The 27,429-nt window shown below is 45.6% G+C and overlaps 1 protein-coding gene across 8 annotated transcripts in view; it reads left to right on the top strand.

Annotated features, from left to right (window-relative positions):
- The first annotated feature begins 6,036 nt into the window (after positions 1–6,036).
- Positions 6,037–27,429, top strand: part of LOC149356850 (uncharacterized) — a 45,175-nt gene continuing 23,782 nt past the window's right edge. For 5 of the 8 annotated variants that reach the window (XM_089584360.1, XM_089584361.1, XM_089584362.1 and 2 more), the window contains exons 1-3: positions 6,037–6,419; positions 8,038–8,086; positions 21,452–21,594. In XM_089584360.1, coding sequence (XP_089440486.1) covers positions 6,304–6,419; positions 8,038–8,086; positions 21,452–21,594 — 308 coding nt within the window. In that variant the 5' untranslated portion in view covers positions 6,037–6,303. The remainder of the gene's footprint in view (positions 6,420–8,037; positions 8,087–21,451; positions 21,595–27,429) is intronic. The other 3 variants (XM_089584364.1, XM_089584365.1, XM_089584363.1) reach the window with 2 other exon arrangements.

Raw genomic sequence — 27,429 nt, forward strand, 5'->3', positions numbered from 1 at the left:
AGCCCGTAGCATTAATTGGAGTTGTACTCAGGATCATTGATGTCACCACTACTTGCACAAGAAGGTAGGCTCACTACAATTCAGGGCACCATGGTTCTTGGGTAGCAGCAGCCGTCACCTGACCTGAAGTTTGTATAAACTTCCTACTTTGGCCTACTACAGTAGAATTTTATCCATCCAAAAACTATCTGGCATTGCAAACACCTTTTGCTAATGTAGTTTTCAGTAAATGAGGATGAAAAATGCAGTTAGAAAATAGGCAAACTCTTCAGTAAATTACCAGCAGTACATTCATATGCGCTTAGGCTTAGTCCTTAAGTTTGTCAGCACCACAGCAATTGGTCCATCAAAACAAAGAGTGGCATTTGCTGCACTTTCCATGCAAATCGTTCATTGCAGTCATGCAGCCAGAAATGAAAAAATTGCACAGATGTTTTGAAAACAGCCATACATGTCCCTGGTGCTGCCTCAGTAACAGCATCTCTGTTGTCCGGGTCATCATCAGCAGCTCTTGGGCATGTCTCATGAACATTTTCACCCAAGTTTTTTTTTTAATCTTCATTCCCTTCGTGCTGTCAGAGTCGTCATCAACAGCTTGTGAGCATGTTTCATCGACGTTTTCAGCTGATACTTTCTTTTCTGTTCCGTTCTTTTTGATCTTAATCGCATGTTAGTCCTGGGCAGAGATGTTGCATCAATGTTTGTTGTGAAAGTTCTGGCTAACAGAAAGGTGAGAGTTTAGTTCGTAAGTGCTTCCTAAGATTGCATATGAGCTGCTGAGGGTTTTTTCTGGGGCTATGGAGGCCCTTACTTACTATCTGTGTTGAAAGTGGCCTCCCTTTTTTTTCCCTGCACCCTAAAGGGCTGGGACAACACTATCTGTGTATATAAATAGCAGGTTTTTTTATTTTGTTTTCTAAAGTCTTGTAATACAGCAATGAGGATTGCGAATGTTTCATCAGTGAAGACAGTACTTAACAGAATCTACGCTTTTGGATCCATCGGCGTAAAACTCTTATGTAAATTTAAATGTAAATTGGTTTTTTGAGGAAAGGAAATGGCGCAGTAACTGTCTCACATATCTCGGCGGACACCTGAACCGCGCCGTAAGGGAAGGGAGGAAGGTGGGAGTGAAAGAAGAAAGAGAGAAAGAGGTGCCGTAGTGGAGGTCTAGGAATAATTTCGACCACCTGGGGATCTTTAACGTGCACTGACATCGCACAGCACACGGGCGCCTCTTGCGTTTCGCCTCCATCGAAACGCGGCTCACAGTTGTGTTTTTCTTGAAGGGACAGAAATAGCTGTTGAATAGCTTGCAGGGAGCTATTCCTCTGAGAAACAGTCAGAAACGATTTATCACATTCAGTAAGCTGAAGAAACCATGGAACTGGTGCAATATTCATGCATTTAGTGGGGCAGTCATCAAGAGGCACATCAGTTTGATCAGCTTGAGTTCTCACGTGCGGGAGGAAAGGCTGCTGGTAAGTTGGTTTCTCTCGCATACAGCCTGAACAGGTGATCCCTAAGCAATTTGACCTTGAGAGTGTTTATCATCTATAGATATGCTTGCTGTTCCTACAGACTCCACACATTGGTAGCAATGAGTAAGCTCTGAACTGGACTAGTTCTGAAGCTGCCTGCAGACAAACAAATGCACATTGATATGCTGGATTGAGGAGTCTTAAGATGGATTTTCTCATGGATTGGTACACTACGAATTCATAGTCTGTATTTTTGAAAGAAGCAGACTACGCTACAATTCTAGCAGGCATTTTGTATCGCGTTTTAAAATAGTCATTGTTTTTATATCTTCCTTATATGCATTTGCCACAACTTGTTTGTGTCTTGCACTCTTCAAGATAACATCTCTCATGATGCCACGTCAAGTTGTGTCATGTACTTTTCAAGATAAAAAAGAGAGGCAGAACCACTTTTATTAAATGCATGCTTGTAAAGGCCTCTGGTCAAGGCTACTGGTCTATAATTTGTAACAGCTGAGGATCTTTTTCTCATTTTAGAATGTCACCTTTGTCTTCTGAAAAGCTTTCTCTTTTCTGGTTCTTTTATCTCGTCATTTCTCTGTCGAACTGTATGGATTTTTGTTAATGCACCTCTTTCAATGATTTCGTTGGCAGGCAGATGTGTGTTTACTGATAATTTTGATGTTTGCAACTCGAACACAGTTTGCACTATTCACCGCGAGCAGTGCAGCAGTCTGTATACACCTGAATTTTGGCCCCATAAAACTGTCATTTTTTGATGGATCCTATGGGAAGTTATGCAACTGCTAATATCAGAGCTCTGGCTGTGATAAGTGAGTCAACAGCGCCACGCGAGTTCTAGCGCATTGCATAATGCGCACGAAGCCTACAACAGAGGTACCGAGCCGCCAGTTCGTTAGCATGGCCGGTAACCGGCTCTAATTTTTTGTTCTTCAAAGTAGCGGTCAATAGAAGCAATTACGAAGGCATGTGGCCGTGGCGAATGTGCCCGCATTTTGTGTGCCACGTGGTAGCACCATACCCTCTCCAGCACGTGGGGAGCGCTGGTAGCTTAGTTGAAAAGCCGGCATGGAAAGCCAGGGGCACTGTCTTGTTTTAAGTGCCACATGGTTTTAATGCATGTGTCATATACGTCTTTCTGTGTGGCTCCTCGAAGTTGCCGGTATTCTGTTCCTCCAAAATCTAAGCATTGACGTCATGTTAATGACATGTGCTCTAGGTGTGTATAAGCTGCTAGTAAGGTTATATTCGTGCAGTAAGCTTTGGATCAGCCTGCTTTGCAGGTTTGTACAAAATGGGCTCTACCTGGTGGGTTTCTGCAGAATTCATCGGTCAGGAACTTGCCCACCGGTGCTAAGACGTGACTACACTGGAGTTAGTTTTATGCAAGAAATTAAAAAAAAAATTTGACCTCCGTAGTTTTATAGTTTGTAGCTTTGTAACATAGCTGGTGTTAATTCTAAATAACTGCTATAAATATTCACTTCTTTTCACTTTTTGTTCCAAAAGTAAGTTTTCTTCGCCGTTGCACTGCTCCAAAGCAAATTTTCGTGCGCCAAAATTGCTTCAATTGCTGCTTCAGCTATTGAACCCCTGATACCGTAATGAGCTCCTGTTTTCGCAATAATTTATTTGGTTTGCTTTCTTTTTGTAGCTGTTGAATTTTTCGAGCGCTGTTGCTGCTGCTCAGGACGACGTTTTACAAGGGTGAGTTGTTCTGTTGGAGTTGAAAGCTTCGGTCGAGGTTTTGCCGAGGGCGAATGTTTATTTCAGGTTTGACTGTGGAATATAATGGATTCCCCAGAAGCGCGACGACAAGGCGTAAAGGCATTGTTTCCTTCTTACAATGCGTTTCCTTCTTACTGAGACGCTGGCACTCCCCACAGCGCCTACGAATATTTGCTGTGTTAAGCTAGTGCTAAATGTGAGCGACGTTCTTGCTCCGCCCTATAGCAGCAGTACTTGGCGTGGCGAATTCACTGGCTGTGGCGGTGTTTGCTATAAGGTTTGTCACGTAAACTTTGTCGTCCGGCCGATATTTGCTTCTATCATTAATGCCTCAAAGAAAGGTGTTCCCGTTGAGAGCCCTAGCTGAAGCGAACGCAGACATTGGATGTGCCAAACACTCTGAACACGGGATTTAAACTTGAAAGTTAGCTATCGGTATGTTATGAAATGAAAACCAGCTTGAACAGCTTGTCACCCCTGCTGCGAAGGTGTTGATGGCCATTGAAACACCAGTAAAGGGTGTATGCTTTGTAGCTTAAGCGGTGTTTTTTGCTCTGTGCCTGGTTAGTAGTATTGCTGGGTGCCGTGACGCATCTTTATTCGCTGAGTTACTCGAAGTCAATGTTAATTTGTCAAGCCGCTGACTGCAATTTGCTGGCAGCCCTGTTGTGCAAGTCAGTATTTTTCGTATTTTGCTCTAGTGACTAAGATCGAATTTATAATAGGGCATTCACGTCCGCTGCAGTAGTTCGTTGAAAGTTGGCTCACGTTAGCAACTGAAGGCCTGGATTTAGAAGTGAATAATGTGGTATTCGACTTCGGCTTTAAAGTGAATAGCAATATTTGAGAACCTCTAATATTTTTTAAGTATTTTGAAGCTTGATACTTCAGGAAAATAAGCTTTTCTGGAAGAAGCAGTCAGTGATGCAGGGTGACTGATTAAAGTGCATCTTTAAAGAACCACCACAGCTGTGTTCCGATGGGCTAAAAATTTGCGAGATCTTTTAACTTGCATGAGTGTAAGGCATGGTTCTGAATGGAATTCGCCAATCTCAGCACTTGGAGAGTGAAATGCATTTTCGTCATAGCTTTTTTGTTTTGACTTCTTGAACTGGAGTAATTTTGAACTCTGATTTCAACAATCCCAGCATCACTTGGTGCACCACCGCTTGCTCTCATTCAACTCAGGAAGCTGGGCGACGGCATGGCCACTAAGGTGAGTCCTTCCTTCGATTGCTCGCCTGTTCACAGATTGTGCATGTACCAGGGGGTACAAGTGCACTGTGTTGCATAAAAGTCAAGTGAAGACATTGGATCATGTGGGGATGTAGTGAACCCTCACTAGACTGAACCCCATGAGAGTGCATAGAAAAGCCTGATTGAGCCTTCTGAAGTCTGCATATATGAATGCACAAATGTTGCAATGTCATGCGCATATCAATTAAAACACAAGCAAGCAAAATATAGAACAAAGAAGAAACTTTTGTTCTCATTGTCATTTAGACTGCGTCTCAGTTGTTGCTGTCACATGAGAGCAGCAACAAGGTAAGGATACAGTCGTGCATTGAGAGCGTGATAGTTGCAGCGCGAGGCTGGTGTCAGAATGGCAGAAGTGACAAAAGCCCACCGATTTCTTGGGAACAGAACACTATCACTGTGCTGCGTAATCCCACCTGCTGATGTCAGCATGCCAGCCTGTCAGCTAGTTTGCTGACTTGTGCATGGCACTGCAGCTGTGCACTAAGTGGTTGTCTGAGTGTTCCCGGTTGCTGAGTAGGATAAATTGTCACATGCAACAGGTTACTGGAGAAGCACTCTGCAGCACAAGTGGCACTCTGTTTTGAGCCACTGTGTTGTCGCTTCGCGTGGCCTAGCTCGACAGCCTTGGCACACCTAGCAAGCATTCGAAGGGGCATGTGCCCTGCAACTTCGTCAACAAAGTGAAAACCTATGCAGTGGCAGGAACACTCTGTAAAGTGGATGCCAGGGCATGAAGCCGTCAGGGGCAGCCTGCGAGACGAAGCTATCTGCCCTGCATGTGTCATCCGGGAAGCAGAGGGGCACTGGCAGTTGGCAGGCTATATGGAGACATTCTGCAAGACACACCAGCAGGAAGACGGTACCCTCCTCCACATTAAGGTTTGCATAGGCAGTAGTCTATCGCTTGGAGACAGCTGCAATCCAACACATATCCGCTCTTTAGTCTAACAAGCCAGATATATCCGTCCGTTTACGCAGTAAGTGCCTACACTGCGGCCAACACACGACTTTGTGTCTTGTGAAATTGGCTTGCCAAGGGAACACAACAGGGCCAAACGTAAACAACCCTACGCAGGAGCAATGTAAGCCTTGCTCTCCAACTTGCAGGCCAGGTTCTGATTGCAGATAGCCGATTGGTTAGCTTCTTTATGGGACCGACCATTTCTGTACTGTTTAAGCTAAAAACAGGCTGATGGAGGGGGCCTAGTTGCTTGTCCACAATGCTCATTAAGCGCTACACTTTGCGGGACGAGCACAGAAGAAGGGAAGGACACTGACAGGATGGAGCTCATACTGACAACTGTTTTGAGTTGTTTCAAACAGTTTTCAGTTCGCGCTTTGTCCTAGTTTTGTTCTTCCTTCTGTGCTCATCTCATGGAGTTTGCACGTAATAAGCATCATAAAAACGGGGTTGTGTGAGTACCACACAACCACAAGTGCATTTAGTAATCATTGGCGAAAACATGAACCGAGAAAAAAAAAGATTTTTTTTTTATTATAGAATTGGGTTTCTTCTGAGGAGGAAGAGGAGGAGGGAATGCGTAAGGCTAAGTTTGGGGCTAACACATGCGTGTGCTTCCTATTTTCTCAGGAGTCTCTGTGAGCACTCAATGGGAACCAGGTGCCTTCTACAGTGGACGTGGCATGGTTTTGTTAGGTTAGGTCTACAAACTTTTCATTGCATTGTTTTCTAGTCTCTGCTGGAAATGCACCGGTGCCGCGTGACCCTGACCAAGCCCGAAGTTTCCTGCTTCAGCTGCTGCTCGCCTGCCAGTGCCTGGTGCAGAAGCTCGGCAACCTGCTCAACGGCTGCATGGAGCTGAAAGTGGGAGACTTCGGACTCTCCACCCGGGTCGACTACGAGGGGAAGCGTAAGAACACCCTCTGTGGCACCCCAAACTACATGGCCCCAGAGGTCCTGGCCAAAAGGTGACACAGAGAGTTTCTGCTTAACATTGAACACAAGATGTGCCCTATTTTGATTCTGGATACAGTGAAAGCCGGAAAAGAATGGTCTAAATTATATTTCACTGGCTTCCAGGCAGGGGTAGATGGTTGAGACGTTAACTGGAGATAATGTGCCACGATTTGCACTTCAGACACAAAATGTGCCACAATTTGCTCTTCAGACACTGAAAAAATTTGTTGTGTTTATAGATGCGAAGGCACATTTCATGCCTAGTGTAGCCACAAGTTTCACTGTGGGGATATCTGCATGACATCTGTGTATAGACGTTGCATAAAATTTGCTTTCCGTTGCCCTTGGCAGCAGCAACAACTTTCTCTCAATGCGGATTTTGGTAGACATCATGCCAGCCAGTAGTCGAGCATCCTGGAATGGCAGGCTCTTGCAACACTTGCTGTTGCAAAAGCGGTCTGGAATATGGTTCTCTTAACTTTTGATCCACTGTAATCTCTTATTAACTGCCGCAGTCCACCGCAGAGCAGTGCTTCCTTTTCTGAGGCAGTGGTCGTAGGCAAAAACTCTGTGGCACGTTGTGGTCATACGTAGTTCCACAAAATTTCACGAGAGGCTGTCGCTGTGCGCATCGATTCTTGATAGCTTTTCGAGCACTTGTGGGCCAATAGAAAGTGGCAGGGAACAGAAAGATTGCACAATAAATGCAGTGCATATAGAATATCGTGAGAGGCAGCTTGAAATGTAAGCAAGGCAGATGGACTGTGCCAAGTGAACAGTGATAGTGCACTTTCGTCGCTTTCAGCCAGGGCTGTTTTGTGTTGTGAGCCCCTCTTTGTAAGCCATTGGAGGGCATGGCCAGAGCAGGTGGTGATTTTCATCTCAGTTAGTGCAAATAACAGGAAGAAGGAGAAGATGAAGGCAAATATGCACGCCCATGTTTGTCTTCGGCTTTTCCTTCGTCCTGTTTGCACTAAGCAGCATGAATGCTATCTCGGAACATGAACCAGCCATAAAAAATGACAACTCTTTTAAAGGTGATTATTATTTTGCAGTAATGTGAAAAATGTTGAGTTTTCAATTGTGTGGTAAGACACTGTTGTGCGATCGTGGGATTTTGTTTCTTGTCTCTTACACTTTCTCTGTAAGTGCTGCTTTTCTCTCTTGAGCATAAAGAGTGCACAATAAAGGTAGCCCACATATGATCTCGCTGCAGGCGACTTGGAAAGTAAGCTGGATGGGCTGGGCCAAGTGAACAGTGATGGTGCGGTTTTGTCGTTTTTCAGCCAGGGCTGTTCTGTGTCCTGTGTGGCCCTCTTCATATGCCATTAGAGAATGCACGGTCAGACATGTGGCAATTCTCATCTTATTTACCGCAAATGATGACATTGTGTGTTCCTTCGTCCTTTCATATGTTCTAAATAAGATCAGTGTTATGTCAGAGCAACTAGTCCAACAGTTTTCTTTCTTAAAGGTCATCTTCATTTGTGAAAGAGTGAAAAAGTTGGGCATTTCGATTGTGTGGTAGGGCACTGTTTCATAATAGTGGGATTTTGTTTTTTGCCTTTTACACTTTCCCTGTAAATTACTGTTTTTCTCTTCTGAATTTGTTAACGCAAAATCACGTAGGTGTTTTCTTCATGCAGGGCACAGCTCTTTTCTTGGGATGTGGTACGAGGTAAGTCTTTATGCCTTTCATTGAATTATGAGTCCATTGATTTATGATTCTGTTTTTCTCCTTCGGGAGCATGCTTTCCTCACTGTCGACTTCTCGCTTAGCTTAATGATTGGCTTGCAGCAGTTGCTGACAGAACAAGATTTGCGCAAGTGTCCGGCGACAAGAGCAGCGAGATAGCATTTTGCATGGCTTTGCCGTTTATGAACGTGGCACCAGCCAGATTCCAGGGACGCTCCGTCTGTTGCAGTGTGGTGGAGTAGAGAACGCGTTCGGAACACTCCTGCCTCAGAGCCTTACTGGAAGATAGTGCAGACAAAACAAGACCAAAAGGGTGGCTTCCTAGCCCTACGAGGCTGGGACTGAATGACACGAGCACTCGTGTCGTTCAGTGTTCCTCCTTTTGTCCTGTCTTGTTACATGCTGCTTTACTATTATGGATGACCAACTCGTTCAACAAGCAACACTTCTGGGATTTAGGGGCGCTTGCCGATTGTGCCGAGGCTTCTTGCCTCAGGAGGTGTCCATTGCTAAAGTCGTCGCCATAGCTTAGGCGAACATGGCTGTTGTGACACGTGACTCTTCTTTCAGTCATTCCTCTCACCTCGTGCAAAATCTGTGTGTGCATATGGCAGCGATTTTCTCAGCTCGAGCCAGTGGGCAGGTCCGTGCACTTCCATTCTTTGTCAAATTTCGATGGAGGCGAAATTCTAGAGGCCCGTGTACTGTGAGATGTCAGTGCACGTTAAAGAACCCCAGGTGGTCGAAATTTCCGGAGCCCTCCACTACGGCGTCCCTCATAGCCTGAGTTGCTTGGGAACGTTAAACCCCATAAACCAAACCAAACCAATCGCAACAACACAACAGATAGTGCATCGGACACGGGTTGTGCGGAGGATTCCTGGTGAAACGGAACGTCTCGCTAGATGGACAAATGAGGGCTTTGGGGTGCCTCGTGCATTCTTTCAAGGTTGCAGTGCCGTCAGATGTCGTGTTTCGATTTTGCTTTTACCGTAATCAGGGCAATGAAGATATTTGTTGTAGCAAGGACTTTTATAGTGTTCCCACTGGAACTTTGTACACTAAAATGACTAGTTTAAGCGAGATTAGTTCATAGCGCTGTTGGTTCAGAAGATATTAAAGTGGTTTGTCGAGCCTGACTTGTCACCCTGGAAGCAAGCCGCTGGTTGGAAACAAAGAACCGGAACTGGGTGTTTTCCGAATTAACTGTCCGCAGGACCATTCCTAACATTCTGAAGCTGCACCGTCCCAATACTGTCGAGTACTTCGCTGTCGTTAACGCCACACTCATGCACCATAGTGTCGGTCGCCGGTCGGATGTGCTAATCTTTTCCCCGGCAACTGTAAATTTAGAAGGCCCATTCCGACGAAGCGACTGTCACATCGCGCTATCAGAAGCTACCGGTCATGATGAAACTGCGGATGTATATTCAGAGCTAAGAGAGACCCTCTCCTGTTGTGTGTGGAAACCCTTGTCAAACGTAACACTATCACAAGCATGAGTTCTTGCATGTTCACATGAATATCGGCAGTGTGAACCGAGTCGGTGTTCTCCTCTACACGCTGCGTTGATGGGCACAGCCACATTTGTCCTTCTGAGCCACCAGGGTGGACAATGTGGCCGTGGTTGCATTGAAAGGGATCGGGGGATAACGACGCATGTCAGGGTCATTTATTTTTGCTGTGGTTTTTTGATTGATTGACAGCATTTGTTCAAAATTGCAAAAGTACTGATTGTAGAGCATGGTTGGGTCTTTAGTCCAGCTCTGCACTGTCTCTAGCAGCCTCCTCGACCGCTTTGATCAGCTTAAGCTGTTTGTTGAGGTCAGAGCTGCCTGGCAGGGCCCCCCAGTGCTATCGAGAAGTGCATATGCATTTTCTTAAATCTGCCTTGCCCTGACATTCCCTCGTATCGTGTTCTAGCGAGGGATGTGAGTCTTCGTACCAGCGACTATCCTCCCTACGCCTAGTCTGATACGTGCCGTTATGTAGGAGTAGTTTTTGGTAAACCTCCATTTGATTTTTCTCCAGTCCTAGGATTGCTTTTTGTCTAGGTCCTTATGTGGAGGAGCACAAAGTAACTTGAGGGTACGGTGATGTTCCAGGCGATCAGCAACGAACATGACTGCCGGTGTTCAGGGTACCATAAGAAGTGTTACGTAGTTGGTGTTAGCTCGAGCTAGCCTATTTGCTCCCTCAATTCCGGGTAATCCTTCATTCCCCAGCATTCAGCAAATGTGCACCAGGGTGGAATATGTATTTGAAAGTTTGAAAGTTTATTTCAGGCAGACGTGATACAAATGTGCAGGTCTGTCTAAGAGGCTGACAAAAAGGCACGGATGCCTGACGAGTGTCAGCCTCTCAGTACACACAGCACCTCAGCATACGGTGAAGGAAAAAAAAGGAAAATGTGGACATGAAAACAGTTGCAGGCACTGAATTATAGGTGAAAAACGAAAAAACATGCAGCGATACAAAACGTGGTGCAAAAGTAAGAAACTGGCACTCAAAAAGCAAGAAATTTACCAAGTCAAGTCCTTTCTACTATGACATTAAGTAGGCATTCAACTTCTTTTTGAAAACCCCTATGGACGATGATTGATTTACAATTGCCATGATGGCTGGGTGACGATTTAACAATTAGTAAAACACGTTGCGGGGCTAGTTGGTTATGCATTTTCTTTCATTCAAATTTAAGCAGCACTAACTTTTAGGATGAACACACAGAGGACATGACAGGATGGGCGATGACAGCGCCCGTCCTCTCATGTCCTCTGTGTGTTCGTCCTAAAAGTTAGCGCTGCTTAAATTTGGACGATTTAACAAATTTGGTATAACAAAGGATTGCTTTTGCATGCCATAATTTGTGCGTATTTTACATATGTTGTAAGCTGTGCACCTTGTGTTGTAGCTGTGGTCCTTCAGCAGATATTTTCGGAAAGATTCAGTTTCATTAAGCTTGACTGCGCGGAATGTGGCAATTGCAGTTTTTCTGTTTACCAGGTTTTCGATTGTTAGCACATTGTTTTTCTTGAAAAGCGGGGCAGATTGAGTCCTGTAAGGTGCATTTTCTATAATGCGTACTATTCGTTTCTGTAATCTATATAACCTATCTAAGTTGGTTTTTGTTGTAGTTCCCGAAACGGAGAAACAGTATTGAAGGCGTGAATGCACTAGACTATAATACAGCTGAATTTTCAGTTGTTGGGGTAGCAGGTTTCTTAACTTATTAATAATACCAATAGACCTCACAATACTGGTTTTTATGCTGTTGATATGATTTGACCAGTTCAAGTTTTCTTCAAACAAAACTCCCAGAAATTATGAGAAATGCAGCGCTGGATGTTCTCACCGTTATATTTTAGCGCTATGTTTTCATCAATATGCTTACCACGAGGGTGAAAAACAATGTACTTTGTTTTTTTAATGTTAAGTTCTAATTTATTTATTCTTAGCCATTCAGAAATGTTCTTTAGCCAAATGTTAGCTTCGTGCTGAACATTAGATAAGTTTGCACCAGAAAAAAATACGTTAGTGTCATCAGCATATAGTATGATGTCTGCTGTTAGGGGTATGTTAATAATGTCATTTATGTACAAAAGAGAAAGGAGCAGACCGAGAATAGACCCTCGTGGGACACCATATTTGATTTCTCCTAGTGCAGATCTCGATTTAAGTATTTGTGTGCACTGTAGTCGATTACTTAAATAGCTTTTCACTAGGTTAAGAGCAATTTCCCTTATGCCATACTCACTTAACTTTAGCAATAAGATGTCGTGTTTGATAGAGTCGAACGCCTTTTTAAAGTCAAGAAATATTCCTATTGTGAACAGTTTATTCTCAAGGTTGCTGACTATTTTTTCTGTAATGCGTAGTAGCGCTGTTTCCATATATTGTTGTTTTCGAAACCCGTACTGTTTACCGGTCATAGTGTTATTTATATTGCAGAAACTCAGTAAACGTTTATTAATCACTTGTTCGACTACTTTTGAAAAAACTGGCAAGATAGAAATTGGCCTGTAGTTGTTGATGTCATTCCTGTCATCCCCTTTAAATATCACGGATACTTTCGCGATTTTTAATTCACCTGGAAAGATACCATTTGATAATATCAGATTGCAGATGTATGAAAGGGGTTTACTAATGCATGCGGCAACTGTTTTGACAGGCTGCGCTTTTATATACGGTCGATACCACAAGCTGCCGAGTTCTTTAACTTGAGAAGAAGATTGCATATTTCTGTCCCATCTGTAGGTGGGAAAAATAAAAAACTGCTTATAATAGTGGAGATATACGATCTATACGTAGGGTTGCCAGTGTCCGAAGCGCTTGAGGATCCACTTTTCAAGAAATGTTGGTTAAACTTATTCGCGAGTGAAACTCCGGTGTATATTGTTCCGCCATCGCTTATCTCAGAAACAGGGCTTTCTTTTTTATGAGGAGGCAGTTCATTTATAGTTTTCCAGACCTTTTTGGGGTCATTGAGAATAGTACTGAATTTGTTCTCATAACTTTCGCGTGCTTATTTTATATCGCAGGTCAGTCTGTTTCTTACCTTTTTAAATTTTATTAAGTACTCTGGGTTCCTTGTCTTTATGAAAGCACCAAAAAGTCGTTCTCGCTCTTTTTTTCTTTTTAACAGATCGTTGTCGATCCAGGGTTTTCTGCATTTCTTATTGCATTTAGTCTCTCTTAAGGGAAATGCCTCCTCATAAAGCTGTTTGAATACTGTAGCAAAACGGCTGAACACCTCTACAGGATCTGTCCTGTTGTAAATGCAAGACCAGTCTAGTTTGCTGATTGATCTTTCAAAAATAGCCATCATGCTCTCGTTTATTTCTCTGTATGGTGGTCGCGCGTCATGTTCACGTTGACGGTGTATTTTTGTTTCTGGCTTAAAAAATACAAATATCGGCATGTGATCACTTACTTCTGATATTAGGACACCCGACTCTAGACCAGTTGTTTGCGTCGTGAAGCACAAATCAAGTAGGGTTTCAGATTCATTCGTTACCCTTGTAGCAACAGTGATAACATTTCCGTAGCCAAAAGAAAAGAACACATCCAAAAATGCCTGTGCATAATGCTCCAAATAAAGTAGATTAATATTAAAATCCCCAGTGACAACGACACGTTTGCCAAGATGGGAACAGTAATCAAAGATGTGGTCAATGAAATCTAGCAGCTTAGATAACTCCAGTGGGTGGCCTGCAAATAACAAATATAGTGCTAGCACATTCAATCATCAGTGATTCGTAGTCGTCAAGCGTAACCATAAACTCACGAATGACATCAAAGGAATAGTTTCATTTGACATAAGCTTTTTTTCCTGGGAAGTGAAACACATCTATATCCTGGGAAGTGCACCGCATCAGACTCATCACGAAACCATGTCTCAGAAAAAGCCATAATATCAAATTTGTGGTTTAATTCATCTAGGAGCAAGCAAACAGATTCATGCTTACTTTTTAAGCTTTGTGCATTCAAGTGAAACGTAGAAAGCCGGTTGTCACGACGAAGTGATCTGCTTTCTTTAAAGGATTGCGTGTCATAGTACTTGCATTTGCGAAAAGGGATTGTCATTTTGAGCACAAATAAACCAAGAAGCTGGCACAAATGACTGCCTCTTCCTTATTTTATCGAGGTCTTCCTTCGTGACGATTCTGATAACCCGAGAGCGGGCGGCACGGCGTACGAACAGTCTACCATTCTTGTACCTCGCAAATTCATAATCTTTTTCATCTGTTCGTGCCTTCATGTGCCAGAAAAGCTTTTTGTTTTGTGCGGTGAGGTTTTCATTGAAATAAATGCTTTTTCTTGATTCTTTCAGTGCAGCTTTTTTTTCGAGCCAAGCATCTCTTGTTCTAGAGGAAGTAAAGCGGACAAGGATGGGTGGAAACTTGACATTCTTGTCGGTACTAGCTTTCTCGGTTTCGACATCAGTTGCATCAGCTCGTGGCTTCAGCGGAAGACGGTGGGCGGATTCAATGTCTGATCCAGAGAGATGCGGAAGCTGCAGATTATCTGTGATGCGATTAAGCTTTTCTAGCAAATTTTCACTTTCATGTAAGGGAAGACCATGGAAGACCATGTACTTCCAGACTGAGCCGTCTGCTGTACTGATCGAGGTCATTTATTTGCTGCCAAAGCTCATGAATTTCCTGATCATTTACTTTGACCTCCAGCTTCTCCACACGTTTACGTAGGCGTGCGATGTCCGCATTTTGCTGCTTCATCTGAATGATGACCTCGTCATATTTTGAAGACATCTCGTGCATTGACTGTTCGACATTTATCACTGTTTCCTTTATTTCTTCCAAGGCATCTACCTTAACTTTCATTTCGATTAGAATGGCAAGTTTGCGGTGAATCTCTAAAATTTCAGTTGAAAAGTTCGGCTCACCTACCTCATCATCGGTTGCGGCACTCTGACCACTTCGGGCCTTGGCTGTTTTGCAAGTGGCACATTTTCAGGAATTTAGGGCCGCCTTGGATTTATTTCGGTGCGCAGTTAAAGATACTCCCGAGCAGGCGCCCACATGATAACTGAATTGACATTCCGAACAAGACAGGAAAATTTCGTCGTCCCCAAACGAGTTGTTGCATATGAGGCATTCAGGCATGTTTATAAAAACAGGTGCGCTCAGCAGCAGCGGCAGCCACACACCCTCCGAGTACAAAGTCAATGGGACCAACCTGTAACATATGAAGGGTTGTCTTAGGCGAGCGCCAGGAACATTTGGGACCGCTGCTGCTGAGTGTATGTGAACGCTGCTGTCGATGTGGGCCCTTTTTGTAGTGGTCCTGATGTGACGTAGTTATGAAGTGGTGGTGAACGGAACAGGGGTGTTGTCTTCTGGTAATCGGCTGGATCTGGGCTTGAGGAAGGAGCAAGGCACGTGCTGGTGATGATGTGAATCCTGTAACATATGAAGGGTTGTCTTAGGCGAGCGCCAGGAACATTCGGGACCACTGCTGCTGAGCACGACACCAATGGGCTCCATACACTCTGTTACCAATTGTAATAGGAGAGACAAACACCTCCCCCCAGGTGCCAGATTTTAAGCAGAACTGAGTGGCTAACAGGCGATAGGTCTACACCTGACCAGCCGCTGCCCTGAGGCACGACACAGGAGTCAGGAATAAGAGTGAATAGAATTTAATTAACAAAGAGAAACAACACTTTCATCATATCATCAACAATAGCACAGCATAGGCACAGGACAGACGGAACTAATTTTAGCTTTGAGACACAGCACCCAATATGACAGGTGAGAGCAAATGCAAGGCACTTTTAAAAGAAAGAATTTAGGTATAGTTCATAAATGTGGGAGTGGCAGAGGCTTAGCTGTTCAGGTGGTCACGGTCTGGTCCGAGATGGGCATCAGGTTGTCGATGTCGGGTCCCCAGAGTTGCTACTCGTTGGCCAGACACTTCGCGACGAGCCGACCACCTCTCGGCTGCCACTTCAAACATACGTGCGGTTAGACACCACACTGCCACATCCAAGGTCTCCGCCTCGACTACTCTCCGCCACATTCCACATAGCCCCCGTAGTGTCCTCTGTCTCTCACCGTGGCCCGGGGCTGACGAATCAGAGGCTGCAACGAAACGTAAACTATCACGCCGAAATGTCCCGCACTGAGCCCCCAGCTGGCCCTGCTGACGCCCGAGCCGGAATTCCGCGTACAAGAGGTTACTGGCCCAACAACTGTTTTCTCACCATCGGAGACCAGACAGTGAAAAGCGTGTGTGTGTGGCAGGGGAAAGGGGGTGCGAGTGTTAAGAATGGAGTCACTGTCGCCAGGCTCAACCGCCACTGGTGAAAATCGCAACTGGTGCGAATTCTGTTTCAGTTTGCTACTTTCGTCAGAATTGTGAGGGTGTTCATGTCGATCCTGCTGTTCATGCTATCTCTGTGAGCTTCCTGCGAATCCGTTAACGATCATCAGGATTTTATTGATCCACCACCAGCTGTGTGTGATCACTAGGGCTATTCCGGCCGACTGAGCTGCTGGGAGGTTTCTCTGGGGCTATGGAGGCCCTTAATTACTAGCTAACGCTGTAAATGGTCTACCACCACTGTTCCGACCTCTTCCTGGGATAAGGGGAGGAGGCGGTGTACACTAAGTCGATTCTGTCTGTATTAACGCGACAGTGTTAAAGGCCCCATTCTCCAGAAAATGTGGTGTCGGCGTAGGCGTTATGGGCAAAAAATCACTAGCATGGCTTGGACATGTGGTGCCCAGAGAGCAACCTAGGAGGCAGGCTGGCCACCTAGGTCACATGGCCTTGTGGCGACATCACTATCTGCCCACCGGCGGATAGTGAGAAAACTGCCCACCATGGCAGATGGCAGCTAAATTAAGGATTGGTCACTTGGGATGAGCAACCTGGGCCGCACAAGGCCCACCTGTCGTCGCAGGGCAGTGGCGCATCGCTTAACCGCTGCACCACTGCGCCAGGAGGTGTGGTTCTATGAACGTAAGTAGAGAATGATCGTCTGCATATATGGGGACTAGTCCATTACGCTATCGCATCTTACATACCCTTAAGACGGAGCTTAAATAATGTGTCCAATTTTTTTCTGCGTCCTGTGTCCTGTTCAAGACTCGTTCCCTTGGACAAGGGGCTCATATGGCATGGGATGCTGCCCTTGGACCCTATATCGTTTAGGTCAGCTTGCATGGCAATCCAATACTGGACCTGCCTGCCTGTGGGGCTTGTTCTGAGCCCGGTATTTTGCACGCACAAGAGGGCCTCCATATATTTGGAATAGGCATTATGTCTGCCTTTAGTAGTTTCGCTCATAGTGTGAGGTCGGGTAGGCCTAACGCTACCTTAAACGTCTTCCTTATGAGTCCATCCACACTGTTGACCTCCAGTTTCCTTAGCTCACAGTAGGGGGAGGCTGTTGGTTACTCCAGGTACGATCAGGGTCTTTTCCAGTGCATTTATGTCGTCTTCGCTCTCTTCTCTGTTTTTGTTCGTGATCTTTCTGAGCAATCTGTATATTTGTGCCGCTTGGTTTCGTGGGCTTCGGATGCTTAGGGTTGCGGTTTGATTGCTCTGCGGCCTGCCCACAAACACGCGCTGACATTGCTGAGACATCGCCGCATCAATATATGTGTCCTTAGCAGCCGGGATTCACTCGTGAAACCTCGTGCTCAGCAGCCGAGTTCTGGCCGCAGTGGCCGTATTTCAAGGATGGCGAAGTGCAAAAAGCGCCCGTGCGCTGTGCAGTGCCAGCAAACGTTCAACGACCACAGGGGGTCAAAATTAATTCGGAGCCCTCCTCAATGGCACCTGTTTCTCTCTCTTCGTTCCCTCCCTCCTTCATACCTCTCCTCACGGCACGGTTGAAGTGTCCACCGAGAAGGGAGGCAGCTATTACAAGTTTCCTTTGGTGGCACGTGTAATTATCTTGTCTGTGCGGAGCTTTCCACTATGACCCTCTTTCTTTTTTCTTTGACTTCCTCTTCATCTCTTCGTCCACGGCAGCCGGAGTAGCCGGGTTTGAACCTGGCCGCGGCGGCCGCGTTTCAGTGCCGGTGAAACGCGAAGCGCGTCCGTGTGCTGTGCGCTATCAGTGCATGCTGAAATTTCCCAGGTGCTCAAAATGTTTCTGGAGCCCTCCACTCCACAGAAAACAAGAAATTGCAGGTCTTAGGCATTTATAACTGCCTTGAGGACATTGTAGATGCATGCCTAAGCAGCCAAAAAGGAGGACTGTCGGAAACACACACAGGAAGGAACATGCTCAGACCGATAGGCATACAGTCAAAACTAGCCGCTAGATGCATCCAGGGGAACAGTCCACGAGAAATTTGGAAACAGATCAGGATAGCACCAATGCCTAGAAACGTGCACCTGGAACACCACGATAACTAGAAATAACTAGAAAAATCGTATGAGAGCGTAGCACATGTTTGATATACGGACACACCCAAATATGAAGAGAAAAAGACGATGGCAGTAGCAGTGATACATAACGAGCTAAACATTAGAGCAGATGCCACAATTAGGGACACTCACGTGAAAAAGTGGAGGATATCGCTATATCCATAGGCATCAAGGCAAACGATATCAAGCAGAGCCTAATAAAATAACAGATTCTCTATCGACATGTAGAAATTACGTAAAAGAGTGCACCTAAAGTAAAGAACTAAATACACTGCGGAAAGGAACACAGAAGATGACAAACGACAATATTCTGGGTCCATGAGAACGAGAGCCGCCAAGTTAACAGTGGCACATACTCTGCCGTGCCGCCCCGCGATTGGCAGGCCGAGCAGTGTGAGCAGGGCACTCGAAAGAAATCGAGGTGCAGATCACATACCGTGATGTATTACACTATTACAAATTAGCGAAAATGAAATACCCACAACCGGATCCGCAATCAGAACCAGAAGTGTTTGGCAAGGAGGAGGACAAAAATTTATTTTGTCAGCCTGTGGAGCCTCTGCGGGTGGTCTTGAGTCCATGCTAGGTGGCCGGGAGCCCTTAGCCGTCGGCGACTGTGAGAGCCAGCTCCACAGCCTGGAGTTGGGTCTTGGGACGGGAGCTGAGCAGCACGACCTTCCAGTGTTCGTAGGTTGAGGTTCAGAGCTGTTTAAGTTTGGAAGAGACAGGTCCTCTGGACAGGCCCAAATTATATGATGTAGGGTGGGTGCTGCCTGGCACCTAGTGCATTTGGGGAAATATTGACCAGTGTAGACGAGAGAGAAAATTAAAGGAGAAGGAATTGAATAGGCTTAAAGGCTTTAGATAGTCATTTGTGGGGGAGGGGGTAGCACTGTAGCTCAAGGCGGTAGTGTAGAGTGACGTCTTGGAATGAGTCCAGCTGATCCCTCACAGTCCACGGGCTGCAGTCACTCACAGCCTGGCTGACGAATCCTGGGGCAAAATTGTGGGCAGCCTCATGGCCTGGGTTGGAGGAGTGGGCCGGAACCCATTCCAGGGTTAAGCGGTAGAGGGGGGTAGTGGTTGTGCGGAGAAGGAATTAGGTAGTGGGACAGACTCAGCCATTCGCAAAGTAGTGTACGGCTGTTTTAAAATTATAGCTGAGGATGGGGTGAGCATCAGTGGAAGCTATAGCTGCTTTCTCCACCATTTCGAAGATTTAGCATATGTTGCCGCAGATAAGAGCATATGGGTCCCAGTCGCCACGGTTAGGGCAAGGCTGGACGGCTAGGGTGTTAGGGTGAAAGCCTTCAATGGCTCATACTCGTGGCCAAGGTCACGTCCGGTGTAAAGCGGTGTTCCACAAATAATAAGGCAACTTATCAAGATAGAAGAAAATGAAAGGTAGCATCAGATAGAGAGGATAAAATGTAACCCCGACGCCAAGTTTGACGACTGTACAATGATTAGTTAATTAGTTATAGCCAATTGTAGTGAAGAAACAAAGAAAACAACCAAATGCATCGATATAGCACGGACGTCGATATAGTGGCGGAAGAAGGTGACGTCACACCCAAGATCGTTATGGTAACAGCGCGCATGCTGGTGGCGCCACCTGCGTGCGCGTGCCTCCCTTGTGTGAGACGCCTTACAGCTGTCGAGCGAGTCGGTTGCGTGCAACCACCCTCCTAGTGTGTCGCCATACAAATGTACACTAGAATCGCAGTCAGCAAGGCCAAAGCCTTTCGCCTTGCCGCACTTTAGGTTGGCAAAGTGCTTCCTTAATTTTTTCGTGGCGCCCACTTTTTTTGCTGTGGAGTACTCTCCGGATTTCTTGTGTAATGCCTTCACCCGTGCTTGGCGTCGCCCTTGGTGATGCACAGTGTGCATATTACAGAGTAAGAGAGGGATATCAAGGGCTTGGTGAATGTTAGCGTTGAGCTACACTGGGTCTGGGTGATGTGACTCGTATCCACTGTTGAGTCCGTGAAGGATGGACCACTCCACCTGAGTTCGGGGAAGACGCTTGTATTGAGACCTAAGGTGTGCCTTGCAGATCTCGCATGCTGTGTTGTGTACCCCCAGGGCCAAAGACTGGCTGTGGAGGTGTTTTGTGGTAAGAGGAGGGTTTCACGATACGCCTGGTGAATGAGACCATCCACTTTAATGTGTTCAACTGCCGTGACATAGAGGTAGGGAACAGTATTAGGATAAATGCCTGTACAAGATGGTGGGGCTGGGTCTACATCATGCCCTACTGGCTAGTGTTGATGCACTTTACCAGCCTGATAGTTTGTGGTACGTGGGTAGTTAGTCGGGCCAAGGCCTCAGAGTTCCAGCGATTACTTTAAATAAACATCCTCAGTATCTTGATAGTCATGACCTCCTTAATTTCAACTTCAGCTGCATAGACTCGACTCGATGGTGACTCCTTTTCGTAGAGGTTGCTACGGAGTAGTAAAAAGTTGTGATTTTTAAAAAAGAAATTACCGTCAGACGCTTGCAGACAAACACATACCCTTACCTAAGCTACATGCAACGATATATCAGAACACATATCCATTTTCGGGAGAACACCCAAGGTTATATCACATAGTTGCGTATGTGAAAAAACTGAGCAGTATCGAAAATACCAAACTTGACACATCAGCAATAGGAGGAGGTTCTCTCCAGCTCGGACCTTGACGACCAGAGGAACCTGTTCATCAGGGCCCGAGTGGTAGCAGCCTCCGTGGAGTCTTGAACGGAGGACACCACTCACGGTCCGTCGTCTAAAATTATCGTAGAAATCATCTTATTACCACCACGACCAACTTTCAATATCACAACTCTTTTCCCTCTTCTTTGAGTCCCTTCTCATCGCTTCCCTCACGGCCCGGTTGAGGTGTCCACTGAGTATTGGTTTGGTTTATTTGGGTTTGATGTCCCAAAGGAGCTCAGGCTATGAGGGATGCTGTAGTTAAGGGCTCCGGAAATTTAGACCACCTGGGGTGCACTGACATCGCACAGTACACGGGCTTCTCGAATTTCGGCTTCATCCAAATTCAGCCGCTGCGGCGGGGATCGAACCCGCGTCTTTTGGGTCAGCTGTCGAGCGCCATAACCAATGAGCCACCGCGGCGGGGTCCACCAAGTATTGAGACAGTTGCTGCGTTTTTGCTGTCCTCAAAGCTAATTTTATTATTTATTCATGCGCTTTGATTCCGCCACCCATGTGTTGAGTGCATGGTCGAGGTAGGCGGCACGCGGCGAGTTAACCGTAGAGGTAATCGCGCACTCTGTGCCACCTGTCACCGCAAGCACCGCACCTCTGCGTTCTCGAGTCATTGCACGCCTTGGACAACTGCAGGAAGGCAGGCGGCTTTGACTTACAGACGCGCACAGTCCTTTAAAGATTCGCGCAGTCGTAGAATCGCTCATAGCAAAGAAACCTCTTCGGCACAGGTCATCTGCGTCTCGGATGCTGACCAAAGAGCAGGTCTCCTGGGGGCACACAGTGGGCCAAGTGGATCAACGAGCGAAGGCAGAACCAGTCGGCGCGGCTTCCGGACCATCTCTATGTTAACGAGGCCCAAGACACTTGCCATGTACGTCGACCCATTTCGCTTTCTCCTACCTTGTCGAGGACCACACCACATTGCGAGTGTAGTGCGCAGGTAGTGTCCGATGAAGTACTGAACGTTTCAAAGCCGTGAACCAAATCACTGGCACTGAGGTGAACATTGAGAAAACGGACACGGAGAAGTTAATGGAGGATGTACCTAACACTCACAAACTCAGAGCGCGTGGAATCTGCAAGTCTGTCGATCCAGAGAAATCAAAGCAGGCGGATTCCATCAATGGCGAAGGAATTTTGATATTTTTTTTCCAGAATGCCGGCACTATGTCCACCATTGCAGCCTTGCGGAGTCCATATCTGCTGTGTCTAGGAGCATTGGGGACGACCTCCTTAGAGTTCTCCATGTTCGTTCTTTGAACCTTCTCCTGAAGGCTGGTGACTTGGCTGACGTAAGGGATTTCAAGTGACTTTAGGCTGACAGGCTTTGAGAGTCGGTCACTAGAACCTGTGAATGCGCCTCGCTCATATGCGTGCGGCTCTTGAATGCCTGTCCCCACTGCTGACGGCTCCAAATGTTGAGGACTGTGCCGGCGACCATTCGGCTTGCTAGACCAGACTCTTAAAGGGACACTGAGGAGAAATTGAAGTTGACTTGTATCGACAGAATACCAGCTCCTGATTGCAAAAACGCCACTCATACTGACAACAAAGCTCTTGTAACGTAGAAAAGAGCAAGAATCAAAATACAGGTATCGTCGCCACAGGCCAAACTCGCAAGTACAAGCGTGATGACGTCACAGGACAAGACAGTGTTTTGGTTCTAGCAACATTGTGACACGAGAAGCCACGAATCACTGAGGTGCAGCCGATGCATACGCAAATCTCCTTGACGTCGCCAGATGGCGCCACGTATCCGGCAGCTACGCGCGCGCCTGCAGCATCGGGACCAATCACGCCTGCTCACCGGCGGTAGGCGGGCTCCCGGTATTCCGCTAGCGGTAACAAGGTGCACGGTATGCTAAAGGTGTCTATTTGCTAGAACTTCGTTGACGACTTCGAGAACGGGATCTATCGTAACGCTGGCAAAACGCCGGTGCAAACGTAAACGAAGCGACGGTAGCGACTGCCGCAATAGCCGATAGATGCCTTAAACGTGTGGCCGACGGTAGCTTTGTTTTCGGCTGCTGCCAGGCCGCACTGCTGGCTTCCAGAAATCACGGAGTCTGCATTACGTCATGTGCACGTCATGTTTCTCGTCACTTAGTCCTGTGTCGTCATAGGAGAATCCCAAGTTTGAATCAGAGCGGCGAGAAAAATTTTTCAACTTCGAATCCAAATTTCTTAGAAATAAATGCATCTTTCGCTGCCGGCCAAGTGGCAACAAAGACATGAAATGCCAAAGTATCGGATTTTACTGTAAAAAAAATATTGATAGAGCTCTCCTCTCTGTCCCTTTAAGAGCTGATACTCTACCTGATAGAGTATACTGGCTACTGTGCTCTCTCTAGCCGCACTGTACAGTACAAAAGCCGATCACTCTACCGCATTGATTCTTGTTAGCATACCGAACTCGTGTGGGCCAACCAAAAGCGACAGGGAACAAAAAGACTGCACGATAAAGGTAGCCCGCATAGGATCTCGCTAAAGACGACTTGGAAGGTAAAGTGGATGGGCTGTGCCTAGTGAACAGTGATGGTGCGCTTTTGTCGTTTTCAGCCACGGCTGTTCTGTGTCCTGTGTGGCCCTTTTCATATGCCATTGGCGAATGCATGATCGGACATTTGGCAATTTTCATTTCATTTACTGCAAATGTTGACATTGTGTGTTCCTTCGTCCTGTCATATACGCTAAATACGATCAGTGTTATGTCAGAGCAACTAGTCCAACAGTCTACATTCTTAAGGTCATCGTCATTTGCAAAGGAGTGAAAAAGTGGGGCATTTTCAATTGTGTGGTAGGGCGCTTTTTCATAATTCTGGGATTTTGTTTTTTGCCTTTTACTTCCCCTGTAAAGTGAGGTTTTTTCCCTCTGGAATTTGTTGCCTGAAAATTACATAAGTGCATTCTTTATGGAGGGCACCGCTCTTCTTTGGATGTGGTAGCAGGTAAGTCTTTATGCCTTTCATTGATTTATGAGTGCAGGCATGAGCGCTAAATGCTTGCATTTTCTTTTTGCCTGAACTTCAGCCTTTTGCATGAACATTGTGGTCCTTCCCTCCTTTTTTTATCCAAGCAGTTGGTTTCAGGTCAGTTCCATTTGTAGAGAGCAGTTGCCTGCCTTCCATAGCTTATCAGCAGATGTGGGATGGGGCCAGGGTTTGAGCAGAAATCCTGTTTACCATGCGCAGTCCGCTTTTCACAGTGTGTTTTCGAATTATTGGGTTGAGGTGGGTTTTTTTTTGTGCATAACCCGTTGCTTGCCATGATATCTGACTTCATGTGAGTGACATGATCTTGCCAGCTAGTTAACCTTGGTGACATGTGATCTGCAAAACTAGATATGTGTAGCGAACTGGGAAAGTTTCCTGTGGTGGCTGTCTCATCTTCCTTGTTGCATGCGCAATCACAGCACTTCACTCTAGAAGGACAGTTGCACCGTTAGTTGAAGATGCCTTAGACAATTGAAGAAAAGCCACAACACTGGGGGATAACATCAAATTCTGCTGGGTTCCAACCCACGTTGGAATTTGTGTTCCATTGTGTGTGCTGCACAAGCTTGCAACAAAGAAATCAGGAATGTGCATGAGCATGCCCTGTAAGGATTTCATGAAGTCAGTAATGGAATAATTAATTAGCTACACCAGGTAACATCCATCTGAGACTGGAAGTCATGCACACTTCAAGAACATTAAACGGATGTGATTTTTTAGTCTGCCCTGCGCACTGAAACCTTACTGAAGTCTTTATGCTTACATTACAACAGAAACCTGCATTCAAGCTATGCAAACATGTCTCTTTTTTTTTTCATGCACAGACCTTGAGAAAGTAAGGAAAAAGTATTTCTCACAACTCTATGGAGACCACATCATTGATAATGCCTTTTGATTACACACATTACGTGGAGTACGTAATGGGCCACAAGTTGGGTTTCTACCGCACGAGGCGGATTTATTGTTGCTTGGCGGCGGAACTTATCTCTGATCCGTCAAGGCAACTTTAGTCTACGGCCCTTTTCCCAAGCATCTCACCCTAGAAGAGCCGAGCACCAGGCCAGGGGAAATCTTGTACCCATTAAAGAAACCGGTGGGTACCCGGTGGCACTGGGTATCGAACACAGCACCTCCCGAATGCAAGGTGGATTCTCTACCACAAGTACGTGGAGCACAAGTGATCATTCCCAATGAACAGATGCAAGTCAACAAACGGTCTCTGATCACTTTTGGGAAGCTCATTGTTAATGTTTGCATCTTTCAGGTTTCTTTAAGCTTGGCCTTTGGCGTGCAATGAATATTCATTCTGCTGTAAGGTGCCTGCAGAACAGCATTATTTCACTTTCTAGTACACTCTTGTTTGTGAACCCTTAACGATTGTTGATGTCTGTTTGGAGTGAAGTAGTACCAAAAATGTTTCATTACATTGTGAGGCCATCAGTCAAAGGTACAGTGCTGACTCACAACTCATCCTTGTGGCTGTCAAGCAATAAACAGATGAAAAACGAGCACCACCCACATGTGCCACTGCATCAAAGATTGGCTGCATGAGGCAAAACAAACATTGGCGAATAAAAACAAAACAAAAGAATAAATGTTGAAAAAAATCACTGCTCTGCTGTCTAAGCTGCTAAGGTAGTCTAAAATCGGGGACATCTTCCTGTGGCTATGCACTAGAAGGTACGAGCACGAACCGCCAGCTTAAACACCTAATTCCGTCCCTCGTGAGAGTGTGATAAGAGCGCGCTTGTGAAAGCCTTGCCCTCATAGCTTCCACTACATAGCCACAGAAAGCTGTCCCCAAGTATAGTTCTTTTCGTGTGAGCGCAACAGAATGTTTGCTACACACTTGTCTTGCTTCCGATGGATCAAACGCAACAACAACAACAACCTCCCGCATGTGCTGGTCCTTATGCGTGTACCGTATGGTTGTACGGCTCCAAGCAGAGGTGCAGTTCTCACCCGACAGCCAATATATGGCCATATTGCTTTCAGGAGGTGGTTTTAAGGAGCTCTTGTGTTCGCTGAGACGGTCGTTCAGGCATCTCCTGTTTGACTGATACAGCGCGTTCCAAGGGGTAGCTCGCTCCTGTGCACCTCATTTTTAGAGCACTGGTACATAGGAGAATTCTTGCGACTTTCCGAATCCTGCAGGTGGCGACCCTTCACGGTTGACACTCTGCACAGACATAGCAGTTGGTTTGGAGCAGAGAATACTGCTCGCACACCGGCCCTAGCTCCTATTCTTTTCATGTTGTGAGACACAACTAAAAAAAATAACAGCTAGAGTAGGATTCTCTGCTCCAAGCAAATTGCAACGTCTCTGCAAGAGTGTCCAAGGGTCGCCACCTGCAGAATGTGAGAAGAACCCTACCCGTGAACCGACGTTCGGTTTGCTGCTTTAAAAGTTCCACTTGGTAGTTTGAAAAATGGTTTCTTGTGCCGGAGATAGGAGAGTCCAAGGAATGGGATGCGCTCATTAAGTCAGAATGTTGAAGAACTACCTGAAGTTGCCCTTTGAAGAAGTGGAGACCCCAAATTTTAGCTGGGTTTTCTCTCTTTAGAATGATGTGCAGCACATTAGAAAGTATAGACAGTCACGTGGATTGTTCCAAGTGGTAAATAATTTATGATTGAATCTCTCTCATGCTCTCCCAGTTTTGGTTTCAAGGCTGGTTCAGGCCACGTGAGGCATACAAAAGGTAGTGTGGTCACTGCTTTCATCATTTTAATTCACATCAACTCTTACGCAAGCCTGTTCAAGAGGTAGAATGACAAAAAATTAACCAGCAGAGATTATATTGCTGCTTTTGCACGCCTCACATGACCTCAAAGCATCTTGCACGTCAAAGCTGCTGTTTGCCTTTTGAGACCTGAACCGAAAAAAAAAACAAAAATTAATAATAAGTAGTTCAAATGCTGTAGGTGAATTCCACATTGTGACTTTCACATCACACCAAAGAAAATAATGCATACAAAAATTTGGTGGTTCTACTCTTAAATAGGCAAGGAAAAGTTTGCAGGAAAATTTTTGACCGGGAACTAATACATAAGTTGGCAGTGTCACTGGTGTTTGCTTTGCATCTGCTGCCATTTAGAGAGCTCTTACTGCTCAACTTGTGGCAATTTTTATTGTTTTGCATTGTTTTTTTTATTCAAGTTGGGCTTCCTTAGCGTTATTTCAAATGTCCCTCAGACAAAATGATTTTTTTCTCGCCTCTTGCACATTGATCTTCTAACTATATGCTTCACTTTGTCTTTAGGTCTTGTTCATGTCATTTTTCAAGCATTACAGAAGCCTCTTGCTGTTGAGCCAATATATTGACCTATATGGGTGCTGCTATATGCCTGGTGATAAGTTGGCTGTGTATTTTATTGCTGTGCAATATTGAATAAGTTGATTCCACGCCACCTGATCCATACTTTTACACTCGACCACCTTTGATTTCTTAAAAAACAAAAATCATGGCTTATTTTATGACCATGACAAAGATTTTTCCAGCATGTTCTTGGCAGAAAAAAAAACGTTTCGGGTCGTGGCCGCCCTCTTATGTTTACAAGCAGTAGCAAAGCTAGGTCTTGCAAAAACACTTGTAAAAAATAAACGTTTTTACTCATGACTGAAACTTTTTCATATAAATAAAGGACATGCTTTCATATCCAGTAAATTGGACTCTTGTATTTTTGTTTTAAATATAAAACATGGAAGAAGG

Source organism: Amblyomma mixtum, chromosome 3 (genome assembly GCF_055824585.1).
Source record: "Amblyomma mixtum isolate Tamu chromosome 3, ASM5582458v1, whole genome shotgun sequence".
Lineage (NCBI taxonomy): Eukaryota > Metazoa > Arthropoda > Arachnida > Ixodida > Ixodidae > Amblyomma > Amblyomma mixtum.